Consider the following 24379-nt stretch of genomic DNA (forward strand, 5'->3'; position numbering starts at 1 on the left):
ACCCTCTACTGCGACTGCTCTGGAGACAGAAACCTGACACTGAAGGACACCCCTGCACCTGGAAGTCCTGATCCCAGGAGAAGAGGACCAAAGGTGTCCCTACGTCCCCGAGCATCTCAAGATTTGAACCCCTTTCTTTGGTCACCCCAACTGAACCCCCCCGACCCCCTAAGTCCCCTGCCTGAAGTGCCTTTCTGATCAGGCAGATCCTCATTGACTACAATGGGCACCCGATGCTTAACTACACCTCTGCACCCGGCTGCCCCAGTGCCACCTGAAGTGACCTGTTTGTGTGCCCTAGGACTCTGCCCCATACTCCTCTTAAGTCTGGAAGATTAGTCCTGTAAGTCACTGTTGAGTACCTGTTTGTCGTATTTGTTTTTCCTCCTTTGGATAACATTGCATTCCAACAGAAGTACATTAACCTTTTTTTGTGAAGTTTTTTTATAGATAGGATGGGGAAGAGGAAAAAGCTGTATCAGGAATGGTATTCCTCTCTATGGAGACAAACTTGCTGCCCATTAGAGGAAATATTGCCTCAGCCACAGACCATCTGTCCGAAACTATGGCACCTATATTTTAGCTTTCAAAATACAGGTACAACACAAGCAGAAATATGAAACATAAGTAAGGAATCATATTTTGTACTCACTGAGAAGCCTGACTTTTCTAACATCAAGGTACAAGTGCACAAATTCTTACCCAAGATTAATTTGACCCATTTTTTCCAAGAGAATGTTTTACCAGGCTTCCATCGATCAAAGCTGACAAACAGCAAATAGAAGTTGTTTGTCGCAACCTTTCCAATATTAAGTGAGTGGTGCTATCATCATTGACCAAAAAGAGATGATTAAACCAGCAGATTGGGGTGTATTTTTTGTCTTGAATACATGCACATTGCACCAAATTATCAGAAGACCCTACTTGTGAAATCCGATTTCGTCCTACTAATCTCACTGATAAGGTGCTAAAATTAGACACACAAGTGAGTATGTTTATCTTAATAAAGCTTAACCCAGCATTTCAGTGACATTCAGCTTACTCTACTAAAATGTGTCCCCTAGTCCAGGGACATAGCTGCATCCCAGAGCCTCTATATCAATTTTTGTTTTCCATCAAGCCTTTCTTTCAGAGACCAATGTCTGTTAAAGGGATAGCACAGATTTAACAATACTGTAGATGATATGCCCTTTGAATAGCAGTCCCAGATTTTTTTTACAATGAGCATCCAGTCCCTTTAGAAGAACATCCTGTAGATAGAAGCGTTATCAATTTTGACTACACATGTTCTAAAGGAATATATTCTCTTTTCAGCTGATGTATCCTTGATGCACAACTTCAAATTATTGAGAAATTTGTATTACCAAATTAAAGTTGTTATAGGTGCAACCCACATATATTCCTCACAATCTATTTGGAATCTAAGAAGGTAGTGAAAGTGCATTGACAATGCATTTCTCAAATGGACAGTTCACAGTGAACTCCTAGGCACATATACTTTACTCTGTTGCATGCCTCCCTTGCAGTTTTTCTTAGATGTGCGATTAAGGTACAAGGTGGAAAACTGTACACTACATTATTTAGAACTTGTAGAATGAAACTGATTCTTGGCATACACAAACAGCCAAAGAACTTGAAAAATAACCTCCCTTACGGACGATTTTTGAGATGATGAAGAAATTGCAAAGACAAACCTGGTTGTTTTGAGTCTGACAGTGATATTTTTAGGAAGGTGCGAATCCCAAGAGACTTAAACAATCATGTATGCAGGCTTGATCCTGTCCTGGTGAATCTCCTGACCCACAAAGTTGAGCTAGCAGTACTAGGCAGAATAATCGTTGGCATCACATGAACTTGACTAGTAACCATCTGAGCAAAATATTAGAACAATAAAGTTAGGTCCCTTCCTGGATTGTGCTGTGTCTGCCTTTAAAAGTGGAGTGAACATACGTGATGTCGTTAGACCAAAAGAACATGTAAAAATGGAAATATTTCTGAGGTGGCCTCCTCCTTTTGTTGAACACATCAAATGTGAGCTGTTAGTGCATGCTCACACACAAAGTACTACAATGTTTGAACATGAGAGAATCCGGAACCTTTCATCAGCCAAATATGCGATTCACAGAATGCTTAAGGTGATTGTTTGAAGTGTATTAGGCCAGCCACCTAATCGACATGCATACTTCAGTATAAGTGCATCATCAGATGCTGTACTACAAATGCCCTATTAGTTTTACACTAAATAGAAACATACTACTAGTGAAATACAATGACAAGTAAATAACCAAATTGTCCAAAAACCTTGAGGAAGAGATTTTCTAACTGCAAATGATATAGTAAATGGATAGACTGACTCAAATGTGTAACACTTGGCTACAATGAATCACACAGTCGCATAGCCAATATTAGATCATTGACCTTTTGGATACCCCCATAATTAAGTACCCCTGCTTGAACGCCACCCACTAGTCTCAGTCTTATAGTAGAGCACGAGAACCACATGGAATGCTGTAGTTTTCAGCTCAATTGCAGATGGGTTCTGGCTATATTTCTAAGCAGCATTCACTTAATGGGTGACGCAAACATGACATGCATTTCTGTTTGAATTATCATTTTGATACTAATGTAGTTTACCATGTAAATTACAAAATTGTCTTGGTTTGATGTATCATAGATGGTTTTAGTGCCTTTCTTCATGAGAAATTGTTTTAAACACTAGGCATGCTTTAACATCCAATTCAACAGCCTAAAGTAGGGCCTTCTTTCATGATTCTATATTGTGCCATTGCAGACTGAACCTAGTTTGCCAACATTCAATATAAAAACGAATCCTAGACTGTTGGGTTTCACAAACTTGTATAAAGTTATTTATACATGATTTGAGCAATTGCTGTATGACTGTGTTGATTTGCTATGTAGGATATTGTAACAGTCTTTCTTGTTGAAAGTGATATTTTTAAACTGATTTTAACATCCACTCTGACATTCTAAGAAGGGAAGCTTTCTCATGATTTTGTGTTGTGTGGTAGTCGATTGAAGCGATTTTTCTCTCATTGATTAGAAAACAGACTTGGCCCAGCGCTGGCTGCTTTGGCTTTTTACCATGACTATTATTTTTACAATGAACAGATGGGATAAATTATTTCACCTATCGATTGATACACCCCTTCATTTTTTTCTTGCACTGTAACCTTTGAAGTTGTTAGTTTGCCGATGGTATTTGTTATTTTTAATTGTGTGCTTTGTTCGTGTCCTTTTAAGCCATGTAATAAGTTCAGCCAGTCCTTCGTAAGAGGAAGTGTGACCTACACAGGTCCTTCACACCCGAAGTCTAGCGTTAATCCTGTATTACCCCAAGTGAACTTTTTCTTATACTCCAGTTATTGAAAGTTTCACGTTTATTCTGACGCACGTCCTCTTTTATAAAGTCTAACCTGCGGACACTTAATAGCTGCTCATTCCGTGCGAAATTATATCCACTGTTACATTGGGTAAGGACTTCCTTTATAAAGCCTGGTTGTTTCATTCTAATCTAGTGAGTTTATGCACATTATTGACTGTGTATTTTTATGTTTATCGCTGACTGATAAGCTCACCATCATGGGCTAATAGTGTGCATGCGCCTTCCCCAGTTTTGCATAGGCTTCGTCACAAGTTAGAAACTTGGAGTGCCTTCTGGTAGAACATTTCAAGATGGTTACTGTTGGCTAAGAGTATGGAAGTTACTACAGTGAGTAAGCAAAAGTTACTTACCTTTAACTAGTTCTACAGCAGTGGTTTCTTTCATTGATTCACATGTTTGATTGACACCCCTCTTCTTGGGAATATTCTTAACCTGATAGGGAATAATTCAAACATGTCAATATTAAATGGAAGAAACAGTCCACCAGTAACGGAAAACCTTTGAACTTTATCTGTGTCAGTCTTTTTATGTTGCAGTCTCTTTGCAAAGATGAAACATCAAAGTCACGAAGCAGCATGCTGGGTTTGATATGTAAACTCAGACCGTGGCCCATGTCAGGTCCCTTGTGAGAGGCCTGCACCTTAACAGAGTTGAGTTGAATTTGGTAGTGTTGCCCTGTCAACAGTCTATCAATGTAAAAAAGGTCGATTTAAAAAAAAAAAATGCTCTTCCTTTGTAAAAGGTGCTTATTTCAGAAGGCTAAAGAATGATTATTTTTCACATCAGTTGTAATAAAAATAGAGGAAATGTACAAACACTGGGGGTTCAGCAACTTGCGGTGCTTGCACTGCGGAGAAACTGAATGGATACTGTCAGAGAGCCTACTGTGGGCTTGCTGTCCCCCCCCTCATAACTGGTATTTTGTGAAGAATTCTGCATTCGGAACACCCACTTTACAGGTACTGTATGAGATTTCCGTCAACAGTCACACGAAATGAAGACCCATTCGAAGACATTTAACTGTTGCCCAATGTAGAGAATGTCCAGGCAAACCTTTTTTACGTTACGTAACTGTCGTCTGCCAAGATATTTCCTACTGGATACATTTCTTATTGAGGAGTCAAAACATGATGGATACCTCAACCTCTGCACCAAAGTCCACTGCCTGTTTCATTAAGGTAGTTGCCTCACACCCCAATACGGAATGTCTGGGATTTGAAAGCTTCAGTTTTGTGGAGGATGTCTTAAACCCAGGTGTACCTCATTACTCCCACACTTCGGTATTGGGTGAGGAAAGTCTCCACAGAGAACTATTCTATTTATTTTCTTATTTTGGGCTACATTTCTCATTACCAGTTATTATGCTTATTTTATATTTTTCAAATCTTCATGGGCGGGCTTGTATTTGGTTGTTATGCTGTACTTTTTAAACTGGGTTTTTTCACTTAATAAATGCTACTGTTAAGCATGTTGTGTTGTTAGTTTTAGTGGGCATTTGCTTCTAGCATAAACTTCCTTTTAATTTTCTTGGTCTCTTCAGGATGTTTTTGAAATGCGTTACGCCAAGATGCCAGATGAACCTGAAGAACCTGCTGCTCCATCCCCTTCACCAGTTGTCCCGCCACTCAGCAAACCTCCTCCTCCAACTTCAAGTGACACAAGTAGTGATAGCTCCTCTGAGAGTGACGACTCCTCAGACAATTCTGAAGAGGAAAGAGCTCAGCGGCTAGCTGAGCTCCAGGAGCAGGTGAGTGATTCACAGAGGTGGAGGGCACTGTTCCTGCATGGAATTTCCTCATCCAGGAGCATGGAGTTACCATGGTCTGGAGCAATGTTCATGGACAGTAGCATGGTATTGGATAGGGGTAATGGTGTAGCTAGGGTAAAGAGAAAAGGGCATTTTACTAAGACTTACTTTCATGCTTGAGTAGTGTAGAAAGAGTCTAGAATAAAATATGTTGAATGGGTTGAACAGTATTTGCCATCCTCTTTGGAATAGGTTTGTAGTACCATTATCTTAAAGATGGGTCTCAAGCCTGAAGACAGCGACTGTTGAAAAGGTCAGAGGTACTATAGTCTGTAAAATAAATTAATCTAGAGTATAATGGTTGTCTGGGGAATGACTGTAGGAGCAGTGTCTGTGAAATGGGTCTAGAGTATTAAGGCCTGTCTCGGGGTAACAGGACTAGAGTGCAATGATCTGTCTGGAGTATGAGCTAAGAAATACCATGGTCTATTTTTGACCTAGATGTAGTGTACTCACAGTGCAGGAATCTGTTTATGTGCTGTTGTCTGCGTTATGGAACCATTCTGCAAGGAATGATTCTAAAGTGCATGATCTGGGGAATGGATAAAAAATCTGGAAAGTTATTCCTGAGTGTAGTGGTCAGGTGACTGGATATAGAGAACCGTGGTTTGGGGGTATGTATATGAAGTTCCACATAATGGCTCTAGCGCATCCTGACATGAACCTTGGTGAGTAGCATGGATTGCACCAAAGGCCTTGGGAAGTACCTTATTTAGAGTATGTGTGCAGTACATTGTGCCAGGGGCTATGCAGAATGTGAAGGTTTTCTCTGGATGGTGTGCAGCTTCTTAGAATTATCTGTTGTGGGTTCTTTTGTTTACCAGAGTTGTTTCAGTACCACCCAAACTACAGTAATCCAGTTGGATAACCGACATACTTGATTTGAGTAGTTGACTTCCAGGAGCAGTGAAGTTGAACCATCAAAATTTAATCTAGAAGGTGGGGAGATTACAATTCAAATGTGGTATGACGTATGACATGGTAAATTGTGGTTCTCCTATTTGCTTTGCACGATTCTTCATTGAAGTCATAAACTGAAAAAATTCCCTGCTGCGTGTGTGGACCTTGGAGTACTTCAGATTCAATATTTGTCCCTAGAAGCCTGTTCAGTGGAAGCTTTTCTGAAATGTAGACTGATGTATGTGTATAGAAGTCCATTTAATACTACATTTGAAACGTAAATACAGCTAAAATCTGACCCATCATTAAGGGAAAAGCCCAGCTTGATAGGCTTAAATGGCAAAGTTTTGAAAATAGATTGCTGTCCCTTTAAAGCTCCTGGAGTTTCAGCTTCCTATGTTACACTGTAATGGCATTTGCCTCCCTCAGTAATTTCCTTTTACAGCTCAAGAGAAAAGGATCCCAGAACACATGTAGGTTCTCACATTCTATTTTACAGAGTTTTCCCTCATAAGGCAATTTATTTTTATTTTTACTCAGCGTCTGCACATAGAATCTAATGAGTGAAACAGTTTTTCTTAACATTCCATCTGTTTTTCTGTCTGAATGGCTCACTATTCATGAAGTTTCAGAAAAAAAGCAGGCTCATACCCATATAGTCTGTATGGTGTGCTTGCCATCTTCCCATTTAACTAAACAATTAATACTACCAAAAAATGGGCAAAAGGAAATTTATACATAGAGATGGCACCAGGCTCAGGGGAAGGCTTGTGGACACAACGTGAAAGAAGAGAGCAAGAAAGAGGACTGAAAAGTCATCAAGCCACCTGACTCTCCCCCTCCTGCATGGTACCTATCCATCAAAAAGACTTGAGAAAGATCTAAAGAGAAGAAGGAAAGATGATGGGAAACACCATCCTATATCATTCCCAGTTGGTGTTGAAGATCTTGACATTGGAAGCCTCAACAGCAACATGTTTGTCATTGAGGGATGGATCATCGGTAGCAAGACACTGTATCACTTAAGATCATCTCCATCTGTGTCCAGTTACTTTGACTTTCTCTGCTTTAAGTCTTCCATCTACACAGTCCATTATGAATCTTCATTCCATCCTCTTGTTCTTTGATGCGCAAATCTGATATTTTCAGTTTCTTCATTTACATCTGCTCCTAAAGAGTCTGAGACTGTCTGAAGTAGACACCACAGCTGCTCGGTGTACCATATTACGTGATACCATTGGAGGACCAACTACAAACTCCTTTGATTCCCCTCAACCTGCCTTGTCTGCAACTTCATTCAGTTCCTTTACCAGAAATACTGGTACCTGTTCCAGAACCAAGAATTATGTCTAGACAGACATCATTGTCACCATTGGGAAGTATACTTTTCTCTTCTGTGACTCCTGCATCGTCAACACCGAAGGAGAATCCAAATATAACACCAAGGAACCCCTTGTTCTCCAGAGACATGCAAAAGCTTATCTCTGTTGAGCTCTGAGTTACGTTCCTCATCTAGTGACTGGCCTTGTGTCTCCTACACCCCAACTTTACCTGCTGCTTCTCCAAAATTGGATCTTTTATATTTTCACATGCTTGAATCATTCCCCATTGTCAGGCTTGGAATCCCGTGTACATTAATATAGCAGTAAACAGTGTGAAAATATACAGTATACAATGCAGAGAACCATAGGCCTGAAACAATATTGTATCTTTAGTAACAAATCCAAACTTCCATCATCTGTAGGAAGCTGGCTCCTTATATGATATACCAGTAAGTGGTTATATCGTGCAGAACGTCCAGAGATTACCCGAGAAGTTGACAGGGCTCAATGTAAACCCAAAGTGCTCTATTTATTGTAGTGTTGTCGAGCAGCCTTAGGCCGAACACATGGTAAGACAGTTGTTATACATGCAGTGATTAATAAATGACACACAACTCAAAAAAGGAGATCCACACCAATTTTAGAAAAATAAGCTTCTTTCAAGATTAATTTTAAGACCAAGAAATATGTACGTAAGTACGTTTTTCAAGAAAAATACTTTTCACTTTAAAAGGGGGACACTTTAGTAAAGCAATGTTAACCTATGAGAGGAAACAAGAATGTGGTTTTGCATGTAAGTATACAACTTACAGTCTTGGTCTTCAGGATGAAGAATCAGCACTAGGCAAGGTTCAGATAAGTAGCAAATCTGAACTTCCAGGGGCACCCAGGTGCAGGGTTCAAACGTTGAATTTTGTGCCAATGTTATTCAATGGAGAAAGAGGGTAATCAAAGAGATGCTGCTCACAGGTGAGTAAAGTGGTTTGGTAACCCAGTCTCTGGGGGTTAAGGTAAGCACATGGGGGGGCCACAAGGCAGCATCAATCTTACACACTCAGCAGCCCAGGGGTGGCTGGGTGCAGAGTGCCAACACAGCCTTGGGCCCCCAATGCAATCCAATAGGGGTAGATCAGTTTTTGAAACAGGCTTTAGGCTCTGTCTAGGAAGCCAGGCGAAAACATCCCTCAGCTGCCCAGGTAAGTAGAGATGCTGGGGTACGTAGGTGCACTGTTGGTCCTGCTCCCCAAGGTACAGGGGCTTTGGGTGCAGGGGGGTCCTTAGGCATCGGAAAAGTCTTACCAGGGGAGGTCAAGGTCAGGGGGGACTCTTAGGGTTGAGGCTTCAGGCAGCGCTGTCGAGTCAGGCAGGGATCAGCCCACAGCAGACTGTTCCTCAAAAAGGCTGGACAACCTTCACGGCACCGGTCCAACACTTGGACTCGAGCCGGGGGTGTCTGATGCAGAGGTGGGTCAGACGGTGGCTTCGTGGTTCCTCAGAGCAGAATTCTTTGTTCTTTAAAGTTGATTTCTTCTGGACAGGTCTGTTGTCCGTTCGAGATCTTGGTCTTTGTAGAAGGCAGGAAGTCCTCCCAAGGCTTTGGAGGTTGCTGGGCTGCAGGACGGTAGTCTTTTGATGCAGAATTGTTGAGGGCTGCTGACACGAAGGTAGGACTGGGGCCAAGTCAGTCAGTGTCTACAATCTTCTCTGCTGGTGCGACTCTTTAGTGTCTGGCTCTTCTTAGGTCATCAGGAATCTGGTTTCACAGTCTGGAGGAGCCACCCAAATACTATATTTAGGGGTGTTACGGGGAGTAACAGATAGGGACCAATGGGTACCTTAATTCCTGTGGGAGGGGGGCAACGTCTTAGCTCTGATTGGTTAAGTCCTACCATCTTCAAGATGGTGGACACTAAAAAAAAAATGTGATTCACTTTGCCTCCAAAACCTGAGGGTTGGAGCAACCGAAGGTGGACACACCTCCTTTTCTCACTTGGTTTTCCTGATGGGTCTCCTGCCAAAAGTGGGGGTTTGAACTGGAGGCAGCCATCTGCTGCTAGCAGCAGAGGCTGGGATCGCATTACAAAGGTGGAAGCTTTTGAAGCTTCACCCTCGAACACTGTGCCTTCCTGGGGGGTGTTTATGTGACACCTCTACCCAAGATGGGCTTTGTTTCTGGCTGCTGAAAGCAAGGGCACTCACCCCATGGGTCCAGAAACATGTCTGACTGTGGCAGACTGGCTACAACTAGTCAGGGTCCACACTAGGGTTGGTAAGTTTTCAGGGGGCACCTCTAAGGTGCCCTCAGAGTGCATATTGCAATAAATCCAACACCGCCATCAGTGTGGGTTTATTGAGAGGAGTAGTTTGGTACCAAACACTCTTGGGTTCAGTGAAGCCATCATGGTGCTGGGGAACTGAAGTTGTCGAGTTTCCAGCCCATGTGCTCTCTATGGCTTCAGTGGCACTTACAATATTAAGAATATGCTTAGATATTGTAGGGGCATATCTACTTATGCAGAATATCACACCAGAGATATAGTGAACCCTGCCTTAGGGCTTGTTAGGCCTGCTAGAGGGGTAACTTACCTATACCTTAGGCAGGGCTGGTGGCATGGCACACAGTCAGTGTGCCACATTGACTTGGTAGTTTGTCCCTGCACCAAGAGATGCCAGCCTTGTTGAGGGATCCCTGTTAGACCTTTTTCTGTCCCCATGCCAAAGGTACCAAAATCACCATTTATAGGGACTTACAAGGAAGTCTTAATTTGTGCCAATCATGGTACATTTTTAGGGAAGAAGCACTAACACAGGGGACCTGGTAGGCAGGGACCTTGTGCACTATAAGGAAAACCACATCATCTTCCAGGCAAAAAGTGGGGGGCTAACCATGTCAAACGAAGCACTTTCTCATACCCTCCCACTCCCTTTAGAGGCAACCATAGCTCAGATTTTTTACCTCATGTGTGTGAGGGAATCAGTCCCCTGTCAGAGCCCTGCTGTATCCTTTCAGGGAACTTGAAATTGTTATTATTTTGGTCTGCCCCGGATTTTAACCACCCCATCTTCTGCATTGCAGTCCTGTGAGTTGTTTTTAGGGTACATTATTGTATTATCTGAACCAGGGAGCTTATTTGATCTGAAGGTGTCACTTTGGCTGACAGTGAGAGGAAATTTCTTTTTAAACCTTGTTCATCTAGTTGGAGAAAGATGATTTACACTGATGACCCACACTGTATATTTATTGTTTTTATCCCATTCATAAGCCATCAGAATGCAAAATTTGTTAAAAAAAAAAAAATTGTAAAATCAAACTCTTAAAGATAGACAAAGGAGGTTGGCATTATTACTTATGGCTAAAGAGAATTTTCCTTCTTCTAGAAGAGATGCACCCTCTTCGGGGTAATTCTGTGAAAAGTGCCCCTCCTAGCACTTCCATGATGACAGCACACAAGAGGAGACTTGCTCAGTTTCCTGAGCATGATTTATTTGGTACAGCGCTTGCAGCCACCTCACCTGGTAACAAACCTGATAAGTATGCCTCTAATTGCTTTTCAGAGTATCCAGCTGCCGTAAAGAATAATTTATTTAGCAAAGGAAACTTCATCGACAACTTGACCTTTGAAGACATCACCTCCGTCGACGATGAGATTGTCAGTAGCAAGCATCCAGTTGACAGCACTGTTGATGATGAAGTCACTTTTGAGAGTCTACAAAAAACATAGGAGTAAATGTTTTAGCATTATTAATCATCACCATTAGTGCAGACAGATTTACCTCCAGCTAAAATATTGCAGTCAGATCAGGACGATGAGGCTAGTAATTATGCCTCACTGACCGCTTACAACCCAACACAATTAGATGTAAGATGTGTCCCAGATTTTGGAGAGTAAGAAATGGATGAGGAGGAGTCGTACAGTGAATGTTTATCAGCAGAAGTATAACACTGAGTACTCGAATAGGTATCATAGGGGACCGTATGCGGTCCATGTGCCAATGGCATTTGTAACAATTTTGCAACAGAAAAGGGATACTTTTATCAAGCTATATCACAGCAACCAACCAATAACCCTAACACAGGTAACCTGTTAAATCCACTCTTGCCACTTCCTCAACCTACCCCTTTACTGGTTTCTCCCACCTCTGCAGCCATCGCCGTACTTCCTGTTTATATGTCGATTGGATCTGTTCATGAAGAGGACAAGGATGATGTTTGCTCAAATAGTTCTGTATTTTCTAATAGATATGAGGAAGAAGGTGAGATTCCACCAGACGGTGACAGACAAGATGATAATGGATGGGAATTCATGCCCGAGTGGAAATGATGGACAAATCCACAGGATTCTACAGACGATATCTCAAAATTTCACTCATTAATTGAGAGGTGCCAAGAAATTCAAACTACCAGTGACGTCTTTAGATCAACATTCTTTTCTTTAAAACTTTAATGAGCAACCTCAGAAATCTGTCAAGTCCATACCCATTTTTTAATAGTTCAGGTTTGAAATTAGTGAAGACACCTGCTACTGTTCCACCAGTGAAACCTCGTCTAGAGTAATAAAAAAAGATAAGGGTCTAGATTCAGCTCTGGCTTGCCTCAGAGGCCACACTAAACCAGACTCATTTATTTCTTCAGCAGCCCAGAGAAGAACCAAGACCCCACTAACACCATCCTCTATTCCGCCAGACAAGGATAGCAAACGCATTGATAATCTGGGCTGGAAATCTTTGTGTATGGCAGCAACTACAAATAAGACAGTCCATGCTGTTGCAATTCTGTGTTATTGCCAGGTGTGGCATAACATCGCTCCGTTACTGGAACTCATTCCTGAGAATGAGAGAGAAGCAACAATCCTGAAGGAAGGAGAGCAAACTTCTTCCTTCGTTATTGACACAGCATCAGAAGCCTCGAACAGTCTTTTGCTAACTGGGAGGAGGTACTGTACTAAGTGCTGTACTAAGAAGACATGCCTGGTTAAAGTCTATTGATGTTATTTTGGGGGTGACTTATAAAGAAAAGAGTCCTTTTTAGTTGATGATAGATCACAAAACAAGTTTTTAAAATGTTTGTCTTGCTTGTGAAGGGGAATAATTCTTCATGGATTACTTTACTGAGTTTTGCAGGGATACCTTTTATATTGGTCAGTACTTAATTTGTAATCAGGAGAGGGGTGTCCTCTTTTCCTCTACTTATGTGCCACTGCAAAGACTCCATTTTTGGTCAGTGTTCCACCAGCTGGAACAAAGTGTGCCTCTCCTCTTTTCTCTCACAGTTATCCTACTCAAGGCAGCCTATGCTGCGGACACGCTGAAGGCGTGCCAAAGGTAAGACCATCTGTTTTTCCACATGCAGCCCCCAGGTGAAATCTCATTTGTGGTAGGTACTTATGTATTTTAGAACTGGTCTGTGCCACCCTTCGTGGCCATTCAATCCTGAATTTGTTACTTTTAATTGCTGCATTTGTGATATTTTATGGCTTGGTGCTGAATGGTTCACAGAGGGAATTCTTAGTAGATTCAGACTCCCACTGCACTCTGAATGATTTGCCAGGGGTTCTGACCTCATCGTCCCCCTGATGGGCGGCCTCCATACAGGGCCTGTCTTATCATTTGCCAATCACTTTCTAAACATTCTTGTGACATTGTTCTTCTACTATCTGATAATACCTGGATTTTTTTTATTTTTAAATTAAACCTAGTTGAGAGAAACATCGGCACCTGATTTAACTCTTGCCATCCAGCTCTTGCATTGTAAGCACTAACTGGCAAGTTACTAAAATCGGAGGCAGAGTTACTGTCATTTTTAGGGAGTATTTTGAGTGATTCTCAACCCCATTGAGGCAAATGGGGAATCTGAAAGGACTTATTTTCAGTTTCAAATTGTCTCCCATTTTTCCTTCTCGGGATTGCTGATACATAGCTCTCAACTGCCCTAATAGTTATTTCCCTCAATTGTTTGATGCAATTTCCCAACTCTCTCTGCAGTATTTTAATTTCACAGTTTTTGAGGATTTCATCATACATGTAGACGATCCTAAATGTTCTCAAGCCGCCCAGATTAATCTCACCTTTGCTGGGATGATTCTTCCACAATTGGTCCAGTCTCTTGACGCACAAGACAGGACACACTCTGGACCTGATCTTCTCTAATATCACCAATCTGCAAGTCTGTCCAACTGTGACCGCCTTGTATGGTCGGATCATTTCCTTGTTCCTTTCTCCTTCCATGGTAGACTGCACCGGAAGGAGCCAGATATACCTTCAGCGCTGTCTAGAAGCTGGCATAATGCCTTGGAGTAACCTTTCTCCCAGATATTACAATCTATTCATCCCCCTCTCTACCTGGCGTTCTTGACATAGATGTGGCCTATTTTAATCAGTGGATCACCAACAGTCTTGGTCGCATGGCACCACTAAAGGCGCGTGTAACAAAAAGGACTAAGCCCTCAACGCCCTGGTTCCCTGAACTTTTCTTCTCGTATTGCAACAGCTACTAATACTCCCTGCAAAGTTTCAAAAATTGTTTAGTCTTTCCTCTCCCCAGACACCGCAAAAGGCAGGTTTTAGTTCTTCTTGGAAACTTTGCAGTGATATTTCAAAAGAAAATTCAGAAACTCTAGGCAACCTTTCCCCAACCCACTACACTTGTACCACAGGTAGCTGTCCTGCTCATGTACTCAAAATCCTCTCCTTACCAACTTTCTCACTATTCCAGAGGAAGTTAATTTGAGAAATGTAAATTTGGTTCCCCTACAGATCTGTGTCCACTTCGAATATTTAGGATGATTTCTCATACTATTAACCTGGTGCTTAACATCATTTGGACACCTCCTTGGAAAGAAGGTCTTTTTCCCTCTGACTGGAAACAAGCTTCCCCTTTGCCTTTCCAAGAAATCGGATGCATGTCCCATCATCTTGAGTAATTTTAGACCTATCTCTCTTCTACCAGCACCAGCTAAAAGTCTGGAGAAATTGATAAATCACCAGTTATCCTCATTTGTGGCAACAACTGGCCTTCTTAGTGACTCTCAGTTGGGCTTTCGGTCTGGCTTTATTACTGAATCTACATTATTGGAGGTCATGGAATACATTAAATAGAACTTAGATGCTGAGTGTTCAGCTATAGTGGTTCTACTGGACCTGTCTTCAGCATTCAACATGATTTTACATGCCACTCTTCTAGACCAATTAAAACTGGCTGGCATTCATGGTAAGGCTCTCCTGTGGATAAATCCTTCTTCGTAGAAAGATTTCAGTAGGTGCATTGCCACCCCTTTTCATCTCTCTCTCCAAGCACCTCTTACATGGAGTACCACAAGGCTCAGCTCTGAGATAAACTCTTTTTAACCAATATCTAGCTTTTTTGGTGGGTTTGATTGGATCCTGGAGTGTGCAGGTGGTATCATATGCAGATAATACCCAGATTTTACTGTCCTTTCAGGAACATTTGGATATTGCTCTCAACAAACTTAAGGAGTGCTTTAACAGCATTGCCGGATGGATGCTAACTTCCCCAAATTGAACTCTGATAGAACGGAAGTTCTATTTTTCAGTTACAGTAGTCTACATTAAAGCCCCCCCCGCCAGAATCTTTGACTCTGCCTTCCCCTTTTCCTCTCAAATTATGCAGGTATCTTCGGTGTGCTTAGTCAAACTTAAATCTTTAAGGAAACTGCTACACCTGATACCCAGACCCACACGTAAAACTTTGGTTCACTCCTTGGTAATTTCCTGCTTAGACTATGTCATCTGTCTCTCTTTGGGACTTCCTGCCTTTATAATTCCAAAACATCAGATTATCACAATTCAGCAGTAAGAATATCCAGAGAGGAACTCTCAGGCAGTCTATTACGCCTCATTTGAAGCAGCTGCATTTACTGCCAGTCACTAAACTCATCAAATATAAAGCCCTCCCTTTGGCGTTTAGAGCATTTGCAGGGTAACGTCTGTCTTATCTGAGAAATAGAGTTCCCCCTGTAAGGAACACAGATTACTCAGGTTTAAAATCTCTGCCTGATGCAGGTTCCAAAATTCTCTAAGATCGGACGGGGAAGCGGTCCCTTCATAGTTTTGACAGCCAAACTTTGGAATGCTCTCCCTGTCAACCTCCAAGGGGCTCATTCCATCGATTGCTTTAAAAGGGAGTTAAAAACCTTTCTCTTTGACAGTGATTATCCTTCGATGCTAGATGCCTCTTTCTGCTTTCTTCATAAGCCATGAGCGCCAGGACACTTATGATTAAGCACCTGTGTGCTGTACAAATGTCTTTGATTGATTGCAGCCTTCCCTAGTGACTTCCAATCTAAGGTTCTATATGTGCCTTTAAATGGTCTCACTCGGTTTGGTAAACATGCTGATTAAAGCTTTGCAAGCTCTCAAAACTGACACTGCAAAGGAGCTAGGAGCTCTGCAGTATCGCATATTTGAGACATCTAGTTTTTGTGCCTCAAGAAGATCACAAACTTTCAGAGCAGGATTCAGTCAGTACGGAGGTCAGGGGCGTTCATATTGTTCTCTCACACAGTCACAGTAGATACGATAAAGGATTCTCTGCCATTCAGAGCCAAAGACAGACATACTGGAGATCCTCAGGAAGCAAAAGAGGTCCTTCACAAGCATGAAACAGTGATAATCAGAAAAGAACTTGACTTGTACCCCCTTTTCCACCTGATTCTCACAAAGTTGGGTGATAACAAATTTTCAATCATAGGTTCATCGAGAGGACCCTGGATTGTCCACCCAAAAAAAAATAAATCTTCATTTGAATGAGCTTCAAATGGAAATTCTAATGCTTCTCCTCAATGGAGCTATAGAAATCGTCCCCAAATAAAAGAAACCATGGATTTTATTCCAGGTTCTTTCTAATTTAAAAGAAGGGTCAATGGAGATCAATAGTAGATCTGAGGCAGCTGGACAAGTATAGAAAGAAACTGCCATTTTGGATGATTACTTTAATAAACGTTCTTCAAATGTTGCAGGAAGGAGATTTTATGACCTCCCTGGACTTCTGGGGCGCATACTTACATGCACCCATTCATCGAAAATGCAGGAAGTACCTTTGATTCTCAGGTGGAGGCAACACTACCCCGCTCCCTTGCAGGCTAAAATCACCACCTCGAATATTCACCAAATGGCTTGCCCGCAGTTACTGCTTTTTTCAGACTGGAAGATCAACAGTTGTTTCCATACCTGGACAGCTGGCTCGTCAAAGGACCATCCACAGAAGGAGTTAAGCCTTCTATAAAGGCCTGCACCAGTCCTTTCCGAAGATTGGGACTCAATCTGATAGAGACTTCTAGTTGCAGATTCCTTAGAATTTCTCCCAGGCATCAGACTGGATCTGGAGATTTTTCTCAGAGTAATACCCTTACACATCGGTAGGTGGCGTTGGTTGACTCCGTTTGCGTCATAGTCACCGTGATGACGTTGGGAGTAGTACATAGATGCCGCCTCAGTGCAGTGACGTCAGTTCTTTTCTTTCTGCGCCACGCGCTGATCCGGAGAGAGCTACCCTGGTCTCTTTTTGACCGACTTTGGGCCTTTTGTTGAGTTTTCTGAGTTTTTTGGTGCATCGAGGATGTCCCCAAAGATCGGTTTGAAGCCGTGCGAGGACTGTCACCGCATGATTTCGGTGACGGATCCGAATCGGATTTGTTTGTGGTGCCTGGAGTGCGACTACGACCCGAAGTCGTGCTCCAAGTGCCGGGCCATACGCCCGAAAGCCTTGAGGGAGTGTTCTCTCAAGCTCATGGCGGCCCTGTGCTCGACTCCGCGCAGGTCTCGGTCTCGCTCGAGAGGAAGGTCTCGAGACCATTCGCGGAGCCACCACCATTCGCCTTCCTCCAAATCTTCAGGCACAGGTAAGAAGTAGTCGTCGAAGTGGTCCCGTCGCCCTTTGACTTTGCCCGGTCGATCGGCTGATGCGACTCGGGAGGAGCGTTGACGCTCAAGGCCTCTGCCCTCAGGGCCTGCTTCTGGGTCCATTCCGCGCTTCCCTGAATTTCCGGGAGCCGGAGCGACCAAAGCCCAACTTAGTTCTGTGAGGCCATGCCCCTCATTTTTGGGCGGACCGTCCCCAATACGGCGTCTTTCTGGCCCAAGGGGTTCAGTCGAGGGGCCTTCAGGTTCCGCACCGGTAGCTTCAGCTCCGGCCACTGAGGTCCCCTCCGGATCCGCTTGCGGATCCGTACCGACGCAAGTTGTACCACCGAGACCTTCCCCGGCACCGGTTCGATTGTTGATGCTCCCTATGTCAGTACTGCCCACTACTGACACTATCCTTATCCCCGATGACTTTGAGTCTGAGCGGCATCGGCCGACACCGCCTCTGTCCTCGATGGGGCCTACTCACCTCAAGTCGGATTTGGACCCTTTTCCCCTATGGGTACGAATTGGGGGAAGAATAGGAGGGGTCCTTGGACCCTTATGAATACCAGGATGACACATCTTTGGACTGGGAACAGGAATTGGGCCAGGCTGGTGGACAGGACTCTTCTCCAGATGCTGGCATGCTGTCTCCTCCTACCGTGGCTATGGCAGAGGGAGCGACTTGTGCTGTGGTGGTCAGTAGGGCGGCTGAGGTCCTTGACCTTGAGCTACCTACTGTAGAGGTCAGGTTCTATTTCCTGACAGAGTTGCTTCAACCAGGGGCTTCCACATCTGAGCCCCTTTTGAATTCAGTGAAGCCCTCACTGATGTCTTTTTGCGTACTTGGTCCGAACCCGACGCAGGGGCTCCTGTGAATAGGACTATTGCACGCCGCCATCGGCCTGCCCCGAACGACCCTAAAGTCCTGTCCCAACACCCCACACCTGAGAGTCTGGTCATCCAGGCTTCCTCTTCCTCAGGCGCAATCCCCCCCCCCGATAGGGATTCAAAAAGGCTGGAACAATTTAGGAAGATGTTTTCTTCCTCCAGTCTCGCGCTGGCGTCCATGAACACCCCATGCCTTTTGGGCTGCTATTACCACTCTTTGTGGGATACGGTTGCGCAAGATCTGCTGCAGAAAGTGAAGTAGGCACATGCTATCATCTCCCAAGCTGTCAACAATCGGAGAGATGCGGCAAAGCTCACGATCCGATGTGGGCTGGACACGACCAACTCTGTGGGCAGATCGGTTGCTGCAATGGTGGACTTGAGATGCCGCACCTGGTTGCGTACTGGTTTTTCGGGGGATGTCCAACAGTCTCTCATGGACATGCCCTTTGATGGCTCCCGTCTCTTTGGAGACAAGGAGGACTCGGCCTTGGCGAGATTCAAAGATTCCTGGGCCACGGCTCAGTCCCTTGGTCTTTCTGCTGCCACTTGCCCCCAGCAGTCCACTTTTAGCCCCTTTCGTGGCCAGGGAAGGGGCTCCCTGTAGAGTTCCCCACCCAGCCACCGTGCCACCCATGCTGTTCAGCCACTGCATTTCCAGGAACGCTGAATCCCACGTTGGCGTGGGACAGGGAACCAGAGGTCTGACTAGTCCACCCCTGCCCCTGCTGCAGCCTCCAAACCCTCCTAGTCTGTTTCCGCACTCCTATCCAGTTGGTCGGCAGGATTCACCATCACCTGCCCCACTGGCAATCCATCACTACGGACAGGTGGGCTTTGCAGATAGTTCGAAAGGGCTATTCCCTCCCTTTCGAATCTGCCCCACCGGCCATGCCTCCATCACTCAGCCAACTTCAGGAGGATCATTTGGCACTTGTCTGCCAGGAAGTCACAGCTCTCTTAGCCAAGGGAACTATAGAGAAGGTCCTTGTGCCAGAAGTAGGTTGTGGTTGTTATTACCACTGGTGTCGAAAAATAACAAGGGCTTACATCCTATCCTAGACCTTCGGGACCTCAACTACTTCCTCAGGAAGGGGAAATTCATAATGCTCAGGTTCTGTCTGCCTTAGACCCAGGAGACTGGATGGTAGTGTTGGACTTGCAGGACGCTTATTTCCCCATCCCCATCCTGCCTACCCACAGATGTTACCTATGATTCGTGGTAGGTCACGAGCACTATCAGTTTACCTTGTTCCCCTTCTGCCTTAGCAGTGCTCCTCGGGTGTTCACGAAAGTGATGGTGGTAGTTGCAGCTCATCTGCGCAGGTTAGAGGTCTCAGTCTTTCCCTACCTCAACAATTGGCTGTTGAAGGCGGACTCGCCCCACAAAGTCGTCTTCGCACCTGACTCCTGCTCAGACACTCCCTTTCATCGGAGCTGTTCTGGACACTGCAGTTTCAGGCTTATCCTCCTGAAAAGCGAGTCCAAGATATTCAGGCTATGATTCCGATCTTTCAGACTCTGTCTTGGGTTTCGGTGAGACTGACTCTGAGGCTGGTGGCCTTCATGGCCTCCTGCATCCTGCTAGTGACACATGCCAGATGGCATATGTGAGCTCTGCAGTGGGACTTGAAGTTCCAGTGGGCCCAGCATTCGGGAAATCTCTCAGACATGGTCCCGATCTCGAAGGGGACTGTGAAAGGCCTGCAGTGGTGGCTTTTGAATCTGCATTGGGTCCATGGCAGATCCCTCTCCCTTCCCCAACAAGATCTATCTATAGTGACAGATGCATTGCTTCTACGTTGGGACGGCCACATGGGAGAGGCGGAGATCAGAGGCCTCTGATCTCCGGCGGAGTCTGGGCTCTATATCAACCTTCTGGAGCTCCAGGCAATCAGGCTTGCGTTGAAAGCATTTCTTCCCTCTCTCAAAGGGAAAGTAGTGCAGGTGTTCACTGTAGGAAGTTGGCTCTGTATGTACTATTTCAAAGTAAGAAATAGCATGCACAGAGTCCAAGGGTTCCCCTTAGAGGTAAGATAGTGGCAAAAAGAGATAATTCTAATGCTCTATTTTGTGGTAGTGTGGTCGAGCAGTAGGCTTATCAGAGGGTAGTGTTAAGCATTTGTTGTACACACACAAGCAATACATGAGGAACACACACTCAAAGACAATTCCAGGCCAATAGGTTTTTATATAGAAAAATATATTTTCTTAGTTTATTTTAAGAACCACAGGTTCAAGATTTACAAACAATACTTTAAGGTATCTTAGGAACTTTGAATCATCACAATAGCATGTACAGTTTTGGCAAAAATGGCACTAAGCTATTTTAAAATTGGACACAGTTAAAAAATCAACAGTTCCTGGGGGAGGTAAGTATTTGTTAGGTTCACAGGTAAGTAAAGCACTTACAGGGTTCAAAGTTGGGTCCAAGGTAGCCCACTGTTGGGGGTTCAGGGCAACCCCAAAGTTACCACACCAGCAGCTCAGGGACAGTCAGGTGCAGAGGTCAAAGTGTTGCCCAAAACACATAGGTTTCAATGGAAATAGGGGTGCCCCGGTTCCAGTCTGCCAGCAGGTAAGTACCCGCGACTTTGGAGGGCAGACCAGGGGGGTTTTGTAGGGCACCGGGGGGGGGGGTTAGGGGGGGGGCGACACAAGTAGGTCAGGAAGTACACACTCAGCAGCACAGGGGCGGAGGGGTGGAGAGTGCAAACAGGCGTCTGGTTTGCAATAGGATTCAATGGGAGACCCAGAGGTCTCTTCAGCGATGCAGGCAGGCAAAGGGGGGGCTCTTTGGGGTAGCCACCATCTGGGCTAGGAAGAGGGCCACCTGGGGGTCGCTTCTGCACTGGAGTTCGGTTCCTTCGGGTCCTGGGGGCTGCGGGTGCAGTGTCTTTACCAGTCGTCGGGTTCCTTGAAGCAGGCAGTCGCGGTCAGGGGGAGCCTCTGGATTCCCTCTGCAGGCGTCGCTGTGGGGAGTCAGGGGGGTCAACTCTGGCTACTCACGGGCTCGCAGTCGCCGGGAAGTCCTCCCTGTAGAGTTAGTTTTCCGCAGGTCAGGCCGGGGGCTTCTGGTGCAGAGTGGAAAGTCTCACGCTTCTGGCGGGAAACGTGTGGTCTTTAAAAGTTGCTTCTTTGTTGCAAAGTTGCAGTTTCTTTGGAACAGTGCTGCTGTCCTTAGGAGTTCTTGGTCCTTTTAGATGCAGGGCTCTGAGGCTTCAGAGGTCGCTAGGCCCTGGGGGACGCGTCGCTGTTGCAGTTTTTCTCGAAGTGGGGAGACAGGCCGGTAGGGCTGGGGCCAAAGCAGTTGGTGTCTCCGTCTTCTCTGCAGGGCTTCAGGTCAGCAGTCCATCTTTGTCTTCATGTTGCAGGAATATATCATCCTAGGTTCTGGGGGCCCCTAAATACTCAATTTAGGGATGTGTTTAGGTCTGGGAGGATATTAGCCAATGGCTACTAGCCCTGAGGGTGGCTACACCCTCTTTGTGCCTCCTCCCTGAGGGGAGGGGGGCACATCCCTAGTCCTATTGGGGCAATCCTCCATCTGCAAGATGGAGGATTTCTAAAAGTCAGTCACCTCAGCTCAGGACACCTTAGGGTTTGCCCTGACTGGCCAGTGACTCCTCCTTGTTTTTCTCATTATCTCCTCCGGCCTTGCCACCAAAAGTGGGGGCAATGGCCGGAGGGACGGGCATCTCCACTAGCTAGGATGCCCTGTGGCGCTGTAACAAAGGGGGTGAGCCTTTGAGGCTCACCGCCAGGTGTTACAGTTCCTGCAGGGGGAAGTGTGAAGCACCTCCACCCAGTACAGGCTTTGTTACTGGTCACAGAGTGACAAAGGCACTCTCCCCATGTGGCCAGCAACATGTCTGGTGTGTGGCAGGCTGGCAACACTAGTCAGCCCACACTAGAAGTCGGGTATGTTTTCAGGGGGCATCTCTAAGATGCCCTCTGGGTGTATTTTACAATAAAATGTACACTGGCATCAGTGTGCATTTATTGTGCTGAGAAGTTTGATACCAAACTTCCCAGTTTTCAGTGTAGCCATTATGGTGCTGTGGAGTTCGTGTATGACAGACTCCCAGACCATATACTCTTATGGCTACCCTTCACTTACAATGTCTAAGGTTTTGCTTAGACACTGTAGGGGCATAGTGCTCATGCACCTATACCCTCACCTGTGGTATAGTGCACCCTGCCTTAGGGCTTTAAGGCCTGCTAGAGGGGTGACTTACCTATGCCATAGGCAGTGTGAGGTTGGCATGGCACTCTGAGGGGAGTGCCATGTCGACTTAGTCATTTTCTCCTCACCAGCACACACAAGCTGGCAAGCAGTGTGTATGTGCTGAGTTAGGGGTCCCCAGGGTGGCATAAGACATGCTGCAGCCCTTGGAGACCTTCCCTTACAGCAGGGCCCTTGGTACCAGTGGTACCAGTTACAAGGGACTTACCTGGATGCCAGGGTGTGCCAATTGTGGAGACAAAGGTACAGTTTTAGGGAAAGAACACTGCTGCTGGGGCCTGGTTAGCAGGCCACAGCACTCTTTCAAATCATAACTTGGCATCAGCAAAGGCAAAAAGTCAGGGGTTAACCATGCCAAGGAGGCATTTCCTTACATTCACGGATAATACTACAGATATGTGGTACTGCAACACACAGTGCGGGGTATGGCCCCGGACCCTTTGTCAGGAGGCACTACGCCTCTGGACATGGGTGGAACATCAGGGCATTACCCTGGTGGTTCAACATCTGGTGGGTTTTCAATACCAGAGCGGACAAACTCAGCCATCGATTCACAGCCAATCATGAATGGCATCTGCATCCGGAGGTGGAGCAAGGTCTTTTTCACCAGTGGGGAGAGCCTTGGTTTGATTTGTTTTCCTCCGCACTCTATCAGAGGTTCTTTCATTCATTCTTTTTTTGTCCCTGCAGGGCTCTGCTTTGGGCACCCTTAAAAGGGATTTGTCTGCCTTTCTTAGGTTACCTGATCAGCCCTCACTCTTTAAATCTCCTATTGCGAGTGGATTCCTAAAAGGTCTCACCCATTTATTTCCTCCCACTCCGTTTATCATGCCTCAGTGGGACCTCAGTCTTGTCCTTACGGACTCCCTTTGAGCAGATGCACAATTGTCCCTTAAGGCTCCTCACCTTCAAAACTGTCTTTCTTGTAGCCATCACTTCTGCTTGCAGGGTGAGTGAGCTTCAGGCCCTTTCGTCCTAACCTCCATACTTGTCTGTGCACCCTGCAAAGTGGTTTTGCGCACTAAGGCATCCTTCCTTCCAAAGGTGATATGCCTTTTAATGTATGCCAGTCCATCACCCTGCCTACTTTTTATGCACCTCCTTTTCCTTTCAGTGTGGAGGAGAGACTCACTATCTGGAGACAAAAAGAGTGTTGGTGTTCTATCTTAATCGTACTAAAGATTTCCAGGTGGACGATCAACTCTTTGTCGGGTATGTGGGTGCGAAGAAAGGGAAGGCGGTGCAAAAAAGTACCATCTCTCGATGGATACTTCTTTTAATCAAGATGTGCCACGCTTTAGCTAAGAAGCAACCCCCTGAGGGCTTGCGCGCTTATTCCACCAGAACGACTGCTGCTTCCACTGCATTAGCACGCGGAGTTCCTGTCCTGGATATATGCCAGACAGCTACGTGGGCATCCCTGCACACGTTTGCTAAACACTACTGCTTGGACAGTCAGGTCTGGTGGGATGGCTGCTTTGGTCGTTCGGTCCTGCAGGACTTTCTCGTATGATCTTGGTTTTCAGCCCACCTCGGAGGATGGCATTGCTTGGGTATCTATTCTAAGGTAAGTAATCTGCAACTAGAAGTCTCTATCAGATGTGCAAGTTACTTACCATCGGTATCGAAATATCTGGAACGACGCCACCTACCGACGCACAAGGGTATTGCTTGAAGAAAAATCTCCGGATCCAGTCTGACGCCTGGGGGAAATTCTAAGGTAAGGAATCTGCAACTAGAATATGTCTCTACCTGATATTTCGTTAGCGGTAAGTAACTTGTATGACACAACTCCAATTTCTGGGAACAGCACTTGCCACGCATTTGGGAAAAGCTTGTCCATCAACTGAAAGGGTGAGAAAGTTGCAAAGTATCATAAAGGCTATTGCTGCAAAACAATCAGTCACAGAGAGGCAATGCAAGTCTCTTTTGGGCTCATGGCACCGTGT

At 45.1% G+C, this 24379-nt stretch overlaps 1 protein-coding gene across 5 annotated transcripts in view; it reads left to right on the top strand.

The window, feature by feature from the left end:
• BRD4 (bromodomain containing 4) overlaps positions 1-24379 on the top strand; it is a 1024368-nt gene that overhangs the window by 479285 nt on the left and 520704 nt on the right. For all 5 annotated transcript variants that reach the window (XM_069231688.1, XM_069231690.1, XM_069231691.1 and 2 more), the window contains one exon: positions 4944-5150. In XM_069231688.1, the coding sequence (XP_069087789.1) occupies positions 4944-5150 (207 nt within the window). The remainder of the gene's footprint in view (positions 1-4943; positions 5151-24379) is intronic.

This window comes from Pleurodeles waltl, chromosome 4_2, assembly GCF_031143425.1.
Source record: "Pleurodeles waltl isolate 20211129_DDA chromosome 4_2, aPleWal1.hap1.20221129, whole genome shotgun sequence".
Taxonomy (NCBI): Eukaryota; Metazoa; Chordata; class Amphibia; order Caudata; family Salamandridae; genus Pleurodeles; species Pleurodeles waltl.